This window comes from Benincasa hispida, chromosome 10 (assembly GCF_009727055.1).
Source record: "Benincasa hispida cultivar B227 chromosome 10, ASM972705v1, whole genome shotgun sequence".
NCBI lineage: Eukaryota > Viridiplantae > Streptophyta > Magnoliopsida > Cucurbitales > Cucurbitaceae > Benincasa > Benincasa hispida.
The window spans coordinates 6,982,708-6,996,407 of NC_052358.1; the positions used below are offsets into that span (position 1 = coordinate 6,982,708).

The window sequence follows — 13,700 nt, forward strand, 5'->3', positions numbered from 1 at the left end:
ATCTATGGTTGGTTTTTGAGAAATAAACATCATCGATTCATCAATATTGTTTCTACAAGATCATTTAAAAATCAACTCTCAGGATTCTAGCAAAGATTGGTTCAATTTCTTTCAACCATTTCAATCTCATTTTAATCGATATGTTGTTAATTTTTTTCTTCAACGTGTGAAATGATGATTTTCTATATAATTAGTAATCACAGGCTATGGTACTAACTCAACTTGCTTATCTAAAGGGGGGAAAACAAAGAAAAAAAAGGACTAGTTCCATAGCTTCAACTAGGATGCACGATGAGGTAAATGAACTGGATTTGAGTTTTTGAATTTTGAATTTTGACCATCTTTGTCCATCAGTTATGCCCTCCAACTAATAAGAAATATTTATACTTGGTAAAGGCAGAAACCAAGTCGTCATGGTTTAATATGAGCCAAGTTGACAAAAAGAAATAACAAATCGATCTTGAAATCAATCAAATTCTACTCTCTGCTCTTCATCCTCTGTATGGAAATCAAGTACTTCTCCCATTTTTCTAACGTTGTATGATTGTACAAAGTACAAAATGAGAAATGAAATGGAATAAGTATCTGCAAAATGGAAGACTCCAAACCTTTTTAAGGGTTCCCTTTCTCATGGCAATCATAGCCTTTCTTTTATCGTTTTGAACTGTCACCAAAAACCTCAGTGTAGCAAATGGGGCATGCCTGGAACAGAGAGATTGTGTAATGTATTGAATAAAATTATTGATGGTTTGTTACTAAAAGTATGCGCAGAAGATCAAGGATAAAAGATATCAGAACATCACCTTGTTGATACTAAGCCATTTGGTCCCGCAACTGGTATGGTACCTATGTTTGCACGGTAGAGTAATTCTTTGATCTCCACGTTTGTATTCCATTTGGCATATCACACACCTATATACAAATCAAGATGTATCTCCGTATATACAAATTTAAAAAGGAAAAAAATCAATGCAAGAAATATATTATTGTCAATCGATAATGACTCAAAAAAGTGATTTGAGCAAGGCTTGTATGCCAATTGGGTCTAATGATCATTTTCTTCCTCCTTAATGTATAAAAGGTCTGTTGCGAATAGGAGACATGGGCTACTCGGCCAAACCACTGTGAAGTGTTTCTTTCTTTAATGAGATAGTTTTGAGAAAGATCGTACGGCATTATTATAGATTAATCTTAACATTAATAATGAAAATGAAAATATAAGAATTTATGGACATCATTACTAGCTTATAACCTATTTGGCCATATTTATAAGTCAAAGTGAGCATCAACACTAATCAACATATATTATCTCCCTTGAGGTTAGAGTTCAAACCACCACTCCTATCTCACTTGTTATACTCATATATATATATATATATATAAAAGATTAGTAGGTGTAAGGGCATTGGTAAGTATTACTACATATTGCTTTCTTCTCCATCGTCTACGTAGACAGCTGACAGCTTCCTAAGAAAATGGCACATGTAATTTAATTTTTATATGGCCCTTAGTTTGGCACAAATATCTATCATGTAACATCTCACCTAGTTTGGCACAAATATCTAACATGTAACCATCTCAACAAAAAAAAAAGTCAATTGACTCGGTAAGATCACATATAATTTACCAATTTCAGTCAGCTTGAACTTTTAGTTAGCTGATGGCATAAATAGGACATCTAAGTCAGGCTGGCAGCATATTTCCTTATTCAACGTATATCCATAAGATATGGGGATTCGGCTACACTAAAACAGTTCGATGATTCTAAACCCAAAAAACAAAAACAAAAACAAAAACCTTTGTAGCATGCCCAAAGATTTCTAGAGAACCTTAACATTTCAAAAGTGAATTGGGAGAATTTTGGAGTTCCGATTCATCTTGATAGCTAGAACAATCCTCAAAAACAGTAGAAAAATAAGAATAGTTTAAAAAACAATACGAGATAAGACAATCAATCAATCTAGTGTTACCTTTCATTTCGTGATTTATTCCTTAAGAAAAATCCACATTTATACTTCGATACTGGAAGCAATGAAATCAGTTCTTGCGAGAGGCCTCTACTTTGAGTTCCTACTGTCTCGCCTAAATCTACTAATTCCTGAAATAAGTTTCTTTAAACCATCACTCTATTGAAAGGAGTAATCGACGTAATTCAGGAGGCATACACTTGGCTTTATACATAACAGTTTCTTAAATTAAAATAATAATAATAATAATAGAAGTTAGCAAGACAAATTTTACGCTTATTAAACATATAACTTGGTTTCAGAATGTATTGAGTGGATTTACAGTTGATTCCTTAAAAAGCAGCGTTAACAGGCATAGCCCTCCAAAGGAGCAAGCTTTCTATTGATATATATATACACACACATACATATAAGGCCCTCCAAGGAAGCAAGTTCAAGGATAGAAAACTAGGTCGAAGTGTACCAGCGACCAGAATGCAGAATAAACAATTAGGTTAAGCTGTGTCATCTTTCCTTTCCTTTCTACATTAGCAAGAAATGGTCCAACACCTAGCCTACTGCCAAATTTCAGCTTAGTAGTTGCAATGTCTACTGGTTTTGCCATTATCTTATACAGCAGCAAGACTTCTTAGTAACCAGCCGTAACATAACAGTTCAATTAGCAATATTCATATAATAAATTGGCAATGAAAAAAAACATAGCTTCAATAAGAACACATAAATTCACAGGAGAAGAAACATTTTGTTCAGTAACATGCAAAAGTAAATAGGAAAGAAAATCCGCTGCTCTAACCTCGTAAGTCATGTTATCAGGATCAACAATATCTTGCCAAATAGTCTGCACATTTCAAAATCAACCAGATTAGGAATGCATTTATATAGAAGTCTTCTGAAGAGCGTTGGAAGTAAATTCCAGGTCTATTTGGCATTGAATAAAAAATATGGAATCATAGGTGTTAAGGAAGTTGAACCACCACCAAAGTTGTCATCATTTGGGTTAGAAATGAATTCGTATTCTAATATTCTCTACCTTTTCCATTTTTCCGTAATTTCAGATGAACCAGTGTTATATCTTACAAGAACAATTTTATTATACGTATTAACTCAAGCATATGACTGATTGCAATCATGAACACCCACAAAATACAGAGACACTAAGCCAAAAGTGAGGTACTCCATTGGCAACAACCTTACAGTAGCACTACAACTGTAATGGCATTAAATTTTTATGAATTGAAAAGCAGCAGACCTGATACTCATGATAATTTGAATGCCTCCGAGGGCCTGAAAAAGCAATAAAAATAAAAATAAAAACTTGAGTGTACGAACTGGTATTTAAATTTCCATAAACATTTCAATTGAATCAGAAAAAGCATAGAGGCGAACAATCATGAATATTAAAATGATATAAAATAGTTTTTCTTTCTGTTTTATGATTTTGTTAGATTTTACATATATATTTGATACTCTACCTAGCAGCATAGTTAATACTGCATCAGGATAGTATTTGGTAAAGATAAGATGCACCAAGTAATTACAGGTTAACGTTGAGATACGACAGAAGATCTGTGTATAGGCTGGGGTGATTGTATCTCATTTACAAAATATCCGTTGAATCACCCTAAATTCGATTTGTCACATTGAATAAGTTTACCCATCTTACAACATGATTAATATGCCTAAAGCCAATTTTTCTACTCGTAGCATACACCCATATTGCATTATCGTTTATGAACTGAGAAAAATAATAGACAGCCCAAAGATGAAGTTTGTCAATTAACCAAAATTGAAGACATCAACTGCTTTTTCTCACTAATACCTCAATTCATGAACTGAGAGAAAATAATAGACTAAAAATCAAAATAAAGAGTCATTAATTATCTTCTTTGTAGCATGCAATTTTATAGAAACGTTAACATTCAATATCTGAATTCCCGTTCTATTACCTTAACTTGGAAACTTCTATTTAACAAACAAATATACTAGAGTGATCATTCAAAAACTTGAAATGAAACAGATTTCGATCCTTACATTCCATGTTGTTACTGGACATATTAGGATTGGCATTTTCTTCCCACACTCTATTTCCTAAACTCTGTTCATTTGGGGCTGTCGAGAGCAGCCTCCTGTGTTCATCAATAGTGGATTCATGCCCTTGAATCTCAAATGATTGAGCATCAAAGTGTGAAGTGCTCCAAGAATCAGAATGCCCAAACTTGTAGTAACTTGAATTAGTTAATGGATAAATAGTCTCCTGAATGAAATGAAGATATTATACTTCCATGATGGGAAAATCATTTTATGCATTTGGAATCAGGCATAAAGACCATCTGATCTTGAGAATGAATGTCCAATCAATCATGGATCAGGAAGTTAAAACAAAATGAAAAGGCCATAGTTCAGAAGCCAAAAGTACTTGGAAGATGAAATGTTGTTTGCTTTCACTTTTTCTACTTGGGACAATTGTCAACAAATCTAAATATGAAAGAAGCAAGTTTGGAAGAGATAGAGAGATTATCCAAAAAGAACAATCAACAGAGCAAAGAAACAATAGATGCATTTTCAATATAAGGTACAAACAAAGCAGCATCGAAATACCATGAGTTCTTTCAATCTAGTTTACAGACAAGAGATCCATGGAAGGCATCCAAAATCAAAAAGATGTATAGTACCTGAGAATGTGAGGCACCGGAAAAAATGAAATTCACATGATCGTACGTTAAACCTTCAAAGTATTCCATAAAAGAAGCCGTACTGTAAGGATAACCGTTATTCATGCAATGAACCTCGATGTTTGAGTTCCAGCTCATTTTAGATAACTCTGTTTCAATAAGTATTTGCTTCAAGCACAAGTAATATTCCAAAGGTAAAAAATCAAAAGGAAAATTTGCCAGTAGAAACAAACCTAATCGTCCTGAAATTTCTGCAGACCCATTCTTGACATAACTTCAAGCAATGAATTTATTCCTAGTCCCTAGCAAAGTACCTGCCCTTGAGCCACTCCTGTATATATTAACAAGAAAAAGAAAGCAATTGAGATGGTAATTAAATCACAGGACTGTCTTATGTAGAGGGTGACGGAGAAGGATACATTATGTCATATTCCACAGAAACAAGTAAATACGGAATAAGCATGAGGAGATACATCTTTTGATCTTATTCTTGGGGTACCAATCTATGAGAAACTATTACTGAAGCTGTTACGTTACACAAAAAGAGCCATATTCGCCAGAAGCATATTATCATCCAATGTCGACATTTGATACATAACATCATTTCATTTAGCTCCAGGAGAAAGAGAAAATCGAATGTGCTACAACTCATCGCCTCCAAGTAGAGATCCACAGAAAGCATGAATTTAGATAAATCTACGTCAGATTTAACAAATTGAGCCTAGGTATTCATACTTCAGCCGGTTCTTTCACGTAAAATTAAACAATTCGTTCCTACTCTTCATTTCATCCATAAATTTAAGCTCGAGTAATAAACAATACAAAAAAGGACTATTCCATTGTAGTACCTAGTTTTCTGATTGAAGCATTATCTCTCCACCATTTCTCACTAGCAAGGCGGAGATTACAAAGTTTCCGTGATCTCGCAGCCAAATTTAGAGTGAGAGCAGATCACTGATCAAACACAATTAAGAAAAGAGATTAAAGAAAACGATATAGAAAGAATGCATTGAAAGTGTGAAGAGATCAGTGAAAGAAAGAAAGAAACCGGCAATGGCGGGTTTAGCGAAGAGGCTGAACAGTTCTACTTTCCTCTTTGTGGTTACTGGTTCTGTCTATGAGTGAAAATGGAAGGCGATGAGGAAGAAGTTTGGCTGCTTATAACTGAAAACGCTCTCTCTCTCTCTCTAACAAGCTGTCTGTCATCGAAACCTTTAATCAAGAGCATGTGCAATGACGTGGCTCAAAAGGCAATGTTGGAGTTTGGTACTTTTTGGATCACCTGCATCACCACCCACATTGCCACAATTTCCTCATTTTAACATTTTAATATATGATTAATTTTCAGCTAATTATAAAAATATTTTAAAATATGAACTTTAAAGTGAAATATTAATGTCCATCAATTAAGCCACCTTAAATTTTTAATCCTATGCCACAAAGCATCTATAACCATATTGATTGTTCGACCCTCCACCATATTATTGTAACAAAGTTTATCTCTTAATACTGTTTTTCAAATAGTATTAAATCATAGGTAGATTCCAAAAATAACGTCTAAAAATCATGATTAAATTAAAATTTTGGTCTTTATAAGTTGGAGAATGTTAGAATTTAGTCCCTATAATTTGATACAATCCTTGGTAACTATTTATGAAGTTTTATCAACACATCCGACTAAATTCTAGCTTTTAAAGCCACAAAATTCTAATTTTCTTTTGTATCTTTTAAATACAAAATTTCAAATGTGGTCCCTAGAGTAGAGATTTGAGAAAGTTAGAATTTAATCCTTATAATATATAAATAAAATTCAATCCCTATGATTTGATACAATCCTCTGAAATGGTTTCTACAATTGATACTATTTATGAGATTTTATAAAACCATAAGAATTAAAGTCTAACTTTTAAACCACAAGGACTAAATTCTAACCTTCTCGTAATTATAGGGGAAATTTTGTAATTTAACTAAAAAAAAAATTTATATTTTTAAATTTTAAATTTTGACATATGTCTTCAACCAAGACTGAAGTTGAAATCCTCGTTGAACTAAAAAAAATAAATAAAAACGGATAAACAAGTTCAATTAAAAAAAATCTATAAATTACAATAAAATCATTATTGAACAAAAGGTAAACAAATTTCGCAAGGAATTTGGTTGTTTTAGCTACCAAAACCACTCTTAAATCTGAAAAGAAAGTGGTTGAGGGAGTGTGTGAAACTGACATGCCTTGAATCTTTTCGGCTGCGCATCAAAGTTAGCGTCTTTCATATAAAAATCAGCAAATAAATGAAACGGGTCCCTTAAAAATCACAATTCACCTCAAAATTTAAGAAAATTCCAATTAAATTCAGCTCAATGGTGTTTTTTAGAATGGCATATATTCGGAAATTCAGGTCAAAAGTTAATAAGACTTAAGAGCTCATAATGTGAGAGTTTTTCTCTCATAACAAAGCAGATGAGCACTCAAGAAGAAACTGGTTTTCTCAGCAAAACTGAGCTACTGACATTGTAAGAAGAATGGAGAGTTCATCCATGGCCATGATTTTGTCGTCCAATCACTTTTAAAAGGGAGTCTTCTCTCGTTGATAACTTTATTAAGGTCTGTGATCTGTCCACAAAATAGCCAAAAGTAACAAAACATGAGTAAGAGAACATAGAACTAGAAAACATGGCGTGCAAGGAAAGAAACTGTGAATCATATTCTCCATTCTTCTTATCTGTCTGCAAAAGTTACAACAATAAACACCACGTTAAGCCATTATAGCCTACCCAACTCTCTGCAGTAAATAGTCAATGTTTCATAATATTACTTTTATTTTCAATTCAAATGTCAATGTTTTCAAGTTGGTAGGCGTGGTTTTAATCAGAACAAATCTTCTTGATTTGGGATTACTGCACTACACCCTACCCATATAACATGAGTCGATCTAATTTGTTTTCAAATTTCGAGTATTGAGTACTGTAGCATGTAATTATAAGACGACGGTTACAACTTTCGTCATTCCATTTTTTCGTGTTCTTATTCTCATGCTCAATGTTATGTCTTAAACCCAATCTCGGTCAGGACCAAAAGAATGGCTCAGTTCTAAATTGTAATCATCCTATACAACAGGAAGGCATTTGGGTTACTGCCCCCGAGTACAATGTAAATATGTGGCAAACTAACATCAAGCCAATAAGAAATCAAACAAATTAGTCCAGAAATATTTTGGTGAAAAGTAGGGAGGCTGCAAATTCATGAGAATGATTCGATGAGTTACAGCTTCAATCCAGATATGATGACAAAGAAAAGAGGAACATATTAGAAACCGTACTTCTAGTTTGGGTTCTAAGCATTTTGCGAGCACGCTTCACCAAAGAGAGAAACAAAAGGGAAATACAAGTACCACTAGTCTAATATAGAACTAGAGATGCATGCCAAAAAACGACTAACGTGTCCAGCGAAAGAATGAAAGATAGGTTGAAATTCTAAAGATGATGACAAAGATGTGCCCAACCAACAAGGGAGGGAAACAATAGTGAAGACAATCACATACAGCCAGCCCCCATATCTTCTTCCACAAATACAATTAACATATAATCCAAGTAGCGGGATTTAATTAATCTATAAACCTTGAGGAATTGAATCAATGCTGTTTTGCAGCACGCACAGGAAAACAGGGACATAATGTTCTTGAAACATTTTCTTTATCGAGGATGGGATGATCAAGATAGAGATGCAAGAAACGTTCACTTTCTCCAATTTCAGAAGCAAAAACGCGGAAAGCCAAAATGCAGAAAGTTGAGAAAACAACAAATTTATATTAACATTTATCATTGATTAACTCCAAAACTGAGAATCTAGGATGATCCAGAAAGGGAGTAAGAGATTCGACATTGTTCTCAGAACAAGTAATTCACCAGACTAGCATGTTAACATACACATCCATATGACACAATTTTATATCCTTGAAAAAGAAAATGATAAATTTCTAGACAAAATACTTAAATGGAAACTAAGCCACTTAAACATTAATCATTGAACTTTACAACAGAAAGTTCCAAGGGCCAAAGAGAAGAAAAGGGCCATCCTACAATAAAATAAGAGTATACACATGCTTACAAGTTTAGCATGATAACATGCACTTGGCTTAAAGGATTTGTTCCACGATGATCAGCAAAATCTTGTGCAAACGTGACATCTGAAACATAGATGGCTTTCTCAGTTATTGGTGTGCTTTCAATGTCTACCTAAATCAAGTTGCTCTCTCCCTTGAATTCTATCAATGCCAAGGGTTGGCCCGAAGGATGAGTCACACCTTTTTAATTCTAGTTCCATTTCCTTCTGCTTCAGTTGCAATACTCTCCGCTCATTATCTAGTTTCATCCTCTCATTTTCAAGCCTCGCTCTCTCCAAATCCCTATTTTTCTTACTGCAATATCTTAACCATTTGAAACGTTGTTTCTCAAGTTCAACAGATTGAGCCTGGAAGTTGTTACATTGCTCCTGAAGTTGTAGCATCTGTTTTTCAACCCAATCTCTGCGCTCCCATTGGGACTTTGTCGGATCTGAAAGAAAAACATCAATTCGACCTTCAAATTCATTCTTTGCAACAGAGTTTGACCAAAGAGGACCATCATCTGCACTCACTTTATCCCTGCCACGAGATTCAGATGGCCATAATCTATTTTCCACAGGAGAGTGATCATCTTCATTATCTGATTCACCACTGTCACTGTCACTGTCACTGTCCTCAGCCTCGTCTGACTCATTATTTCCTTTGGAGAAATTTGCAACAGGCAAAATTTTACCTTGGAAATCAACATCCTGGCAACCAGGAATCGTTTGTCCATTATGGTAAGCACACATTTCCTTATAAAACAAGTGTTTTGAGCTTAATATTTTTCGAACATCATCCTTGGCTTTACTTGAGAGGTGAGGCATTGAGTCCATGAGTGCAGGGTTCTCCACAACTCTACAACTGGTTCCCTTCCCAATAATATCGTTCAATCTCTTGTATCGTTTGTTCAAGTCATTAAATTTGTCCTCACACTGCTGTGGAGAAACATGACAGCCCTTACTTAGCATAATCTTTGATATTGTTTTCCATTTTCCCTTCTTTTGCAAAATCCCAGATTTTCTCTTCGAACCCGTTCCAGCCTCGCCGTCATCACCCACACAAGCAACCACTGCTATGAGAAGCCTCACAATCTCATCTGTCCACTTCATTCTCTGCCATGGAGAGCCCTTTTTGCCCTTCAAAAACTCAGGGCACTCACCATCCTCAGTAAAACTTGGCTCGTCTTCTTCACTCGTGTAGTTGTTGTTTGTGATGCCACCAGAGGCAATAGCTTTCCCTTTATTGAACGCCATCAGTAAATCCTTCTGTCCCAAGCTTTTAGTGTCCACAGTCCCAAGGGACCAGTGATCGCCTTCAAAAGTACTCATCATGTTCAAATGATGGCGGTGTGTCAATGAGGGATTGACCAATTGGGTTTTTTGAGGTCTTCGAATAGGAGACTCCAGATCTATTAACCCCCCATTTCCTGACAGAAATCCACCTCCCAAACCTGAACTATCCATTTTCATTACCTCTAAATCCTAGAAACCCTGAATTTTGTTGTTGCAGAGAAAAGAAAACTGAGATTCGACTTACGAGTAAGAATTGGAACACTACTTCATTAAACTTGATCGAATCGTAACAAGTAATAGTTACAGATTTGGCATCAACGACTACCATTGTACCAGTTTAAACGAAAAGCCAGTCTCCATGTTCCTTCACTGCACTCCACTTTCTTAGTCCACAAATAAAGTGCATCCTGAGAATCTCGGAAAACCGGATTTCACTAACCTGTACCAAATACCAAAAAACTAGATAGCCTTTGCGTAGAATATAGGAAAAATTATCCTTACAACCAGGTTAACCATTCGGAATTGCTGGAAGAAATTAAATTTGTAACTTGGACCAAGGTAGTGAATAAATGAATTCAAGAAAAAAAACTATGTAGACGAAATTAACTCCTCCACGACCCACCTCTCAATGACCTTAGACGAAGATTGCTCCCAGGAAGATTCTTCCGCTTTTGTTCTTAGAGATTTAAAGGTAAAGAGAAGACCAATTGACCGACTGGTGTACGGGGTCGACGTATGCGAGGAAGTTTTTTTTTTTTTTTCTTTTTTTACATATGGCAACGTCTAGAGGACAAATGAAAAATGGCCACATGTAAAAAAAATAATGGAAAGTGACTTTCTGAGTATGATTTTACCGCTTCACCCTTAAAATGCACCCCACGCGTCTAGGCCTACCAAGGAACCCGATCCTCGATTACCCATCACTCGATCCTCGATTACTCATCACATGATCCTCGATGCACAGTCACTCGATACGTGTGCAATCGATACATATATACTCGATCATAGCCACGTCATACTCGATACTCGATTAATGTATACTCAATCATTTTGAACTTTTTGAATTCTTAACTCGTTTGAAGTCCATTATTTCACCACTTCAACTTGTTTCTCAAACTATTCTCTCTCGTCTTCCGATTTTATATCTCTCGATGACTGTACCTCTACACTCAAAACATTCTCAATTCTCTCTACATCAGGTAACATTCTTCTCTTTGTTTATATTTTAGCATCATTCATCTCTTTATTTGTTATATTTTGGCATCATGTTCCTCGACATGCACTTGCATATTCCTTGATACTCGACCGATATTGTTTTCATTTCGGTTTCATATCTTACATGTTTGGCTAGAGCTCGAATTTTTTGGTTTTAATTTTCACATTTTTGGTATTTCAGACCATCTAGAGTTTAGGGTTTAAGTAGGATAAGTCGTAAAGGTGAAAAATCAAACTGAGCCATCGTATATCATGTATTGTGTAAGGGACACTATGTAGCATGTATCGAGTAAGGGACACTATGTATCATGTATCTGCTATCGAGCAATCGTGTATCATATATCATATATCGTGTATCGAGTATCGTGCATCATGCATTGAGTATCGTACATCGTATATCAAGTATTGAACAGAATGCTTGATTTCTGGTGTTCTTTGTTATTCTGTGCAGTATGGCTAAACAATTCAAGATTTCTCCCCATGATCGTTTCCTAGGCCAAGTAACCAGCCTATCCTCTCACATTGGGGCAGCTAACAAGATTGTGAAAGAAAAGCTTACTCCCACTCATCTTGCCCTCTTCAAGAAGACGGTATTTGAGCGATTCGTGTGGGCATGGACATTATCTTCAATAGTCCATTGGTCCACTACATTCTATTAAGGGAGGTTGTAGACGATAGGAAAGATGCAATGACCTTCGATTTGAATGGTACGGCTGTTACGTTCTCCAAAGAATACTTCCTATTGATGACGGGATTGTAGCAGTCACCTAAACCAACAGTTGTGAGGAGGGGTAAAGTACTTGGATCACTGCGTTGTAGGTACTTCAAGAATGATTTTGTGGGGGACATTCACATTGGTACCTCAGAGACAGTGTACAAGGAGATGGAGTTTGATAACGACATGGATGTTGTGAAGATGATGTTGGTCTATAATACTAAATTGGATATGATGGGGAGGGATAAGACGAGGGCCAATGTTGACAATACATTATTAATTGATGTAGAGGATCTGAATTACTTTAATTCCATGGATTAGGGAAACGTGCTATGGGAGAAGACGTTACTTGGACTACAAAGAGGATTGAGTGGCAAGGCAGATAACTATAAGAAAGGTCCAAGAACAATAAGAACTAAGAGACCTTAGAGCTATAGTCCCCAATATACCAAAACATTATGCACTTAGTCTCTCTTTAATCTCATCTAGAAAAAGATCTCACTTAGGGCATTAAAAATTTTGGTTGATGAAGAAAATAGCCACTTTATAATTGTTGTCAATTTTGCAATGGAATTCAATATGTTATCCTTGAAAATTTAACATGAATAATTCTAGGATTATATCTACTCTATATAGATTTAAAGTAATTATGTTAACAAATGGGTGTTTAGGAAATTGTTACACGTTAGGTAACTTTAGATTAACATGATGTTATAATGGTTGTTTTATTATTTTGTCAAGTTCTTTAAACCGTTGGATATGCAATAAATGTATAATGATTGTGTTTGCCAAGGTGTTTTATTTAGTTTAAGTAGAGTATATTTGCTCATTTTTGTTTAAGATAGGGTTTTGATTACATTTGTGAAGTTGACTTTATTTGTGTATTTTTTGTCAAGTTCCTTTTTATGTTTTGGTTAAGGATATTTCCTTAATTTAGTTCATATTGGGAGGGGGGATGTTTAGGAAATTGTTACACGTTAGGTAACTTTAGATTAAAGTGATGTTATGATGGTTGTTTTATTGCTTTGTCAAGTTCTTTAAATCATTGGATATATAATGATTGTGTTTGCCAAGATTTATTATTTAATTTAAGTAGAGTATATTTGCTCATTTTTGTTTAAGATAGGTTTTTGGTAACATTTGTGAAATTGGCTTTATTTGTGTACGTTTTGTCAAGTTCCTTTTTATGTTTTGGTTAAGGATATTTCCTTAATTTAGTTTATATTTGGGTGGGGGAGGGGTGTTCAGGAAATTTTTACACTTAGGTAACTTTAGTCTAAAATGATGTTATAATGGTTGTTTTATTGTTTTGTTTGGTTCTTTAAACCTTTGGATATGTAATTAATGAATAATGATTGTGTTTGCCAAAGTTTTTTTATTTAGTTTAGGTAGAACATATTTGCTCGTTTTTGTTTAAGATAAGGCTTTGGTAACATTGTGAAATTGACTTTATTTGTGTACTTTTTGTCAAGTTCCATTTTTGTTTAAGATATAGTTTTGGTAAAAATTTGTCACGTGCTTTGTTTAAGTTTTGTTTGATATTATACTTTTGAGTGTTGGTTGAATTTTTTTTATTTGTTTTGTTAACATAATTATTAGAAATTTTAATAAATAATAGTGCTAATTCAGGGTCGAAATTAATGTCATTTTAAATAATGTTGGAGAATTCTAAGTACTTTTAAAATCTCAACCCGATAATCATGCGAACACAACTTGTGACTCAAGTGAACAACTAT

At 34.6% G+C, this 13,700-nt stretch overlaps 2 protein-coding genes across 2 annotated transcripts; both read right to left on the minus strand.

Moving 5' to 3' along the window:
• Positions 1 to 433: 433 nt before the first annotated feature.
• On the minus strand, positions 434 to 8,761 carry LOC120088356 (E3 ubiquitin-protein ligase BIG BROTHER-like). Its single transcript, XM_039045582.1, has 12 exons — positions 8,745 to 8,761; positions 7,148 to 7,250; positions 5,688 to 5,921; positions 5,488 to 5,593; positions 4,873 to 4,970; positions 4,640 to 4,788; positions 3,999 to 4,221; positions 3,217 to 3,251; positions 2,761 to 2,805; positions 1,971 to 2,098; positions 804 to 912; positions 434 to 702 (listed from the first exon to the last, which is right to left on the minus strand). The coding sequence occupies exons 6-12, from the start codon at positions 4,775 to 4,777 to the stop codon at positions 652 to 654; spliced, it is 729 nt and encodes a 242-aa protein (XP_038901510.1). The 5' UTR covers positions 4,778 to 4,788; positions 4,873 to 4,970; positions 5,488 to 5,593; positions 5,688 to 5,921; positions 7,148 to 7,250; positions 8,745 to 8,761; the 3' UTR covers positions 434 to 651.
• LOC120088355 lies at positions 8,519 to 10,787 on the minus strand. Its single transcript, XM_039045580.1, has 2 exons — positions 10,657 to 10,787; positions 8,519 to 10,473 (listed from the first exon to the last, which is right to left on the minus strand). Exon 2 carries the CDS (start codon positions 10,209 to 10,211, stop codon positions 8,862 to 8,864), a length of 1,350 nt encoding a protein of 449 aa, XP_038901508.1. The 5' UTR covers positions 10,212 to 10,473; positions 10,657 to 10,787; the 3' UTR covers positions 8,519 to 8,861.
• Between the last annotated feature and the right edge of the window lie 2,913 nt (positions 10,788 to 13,700).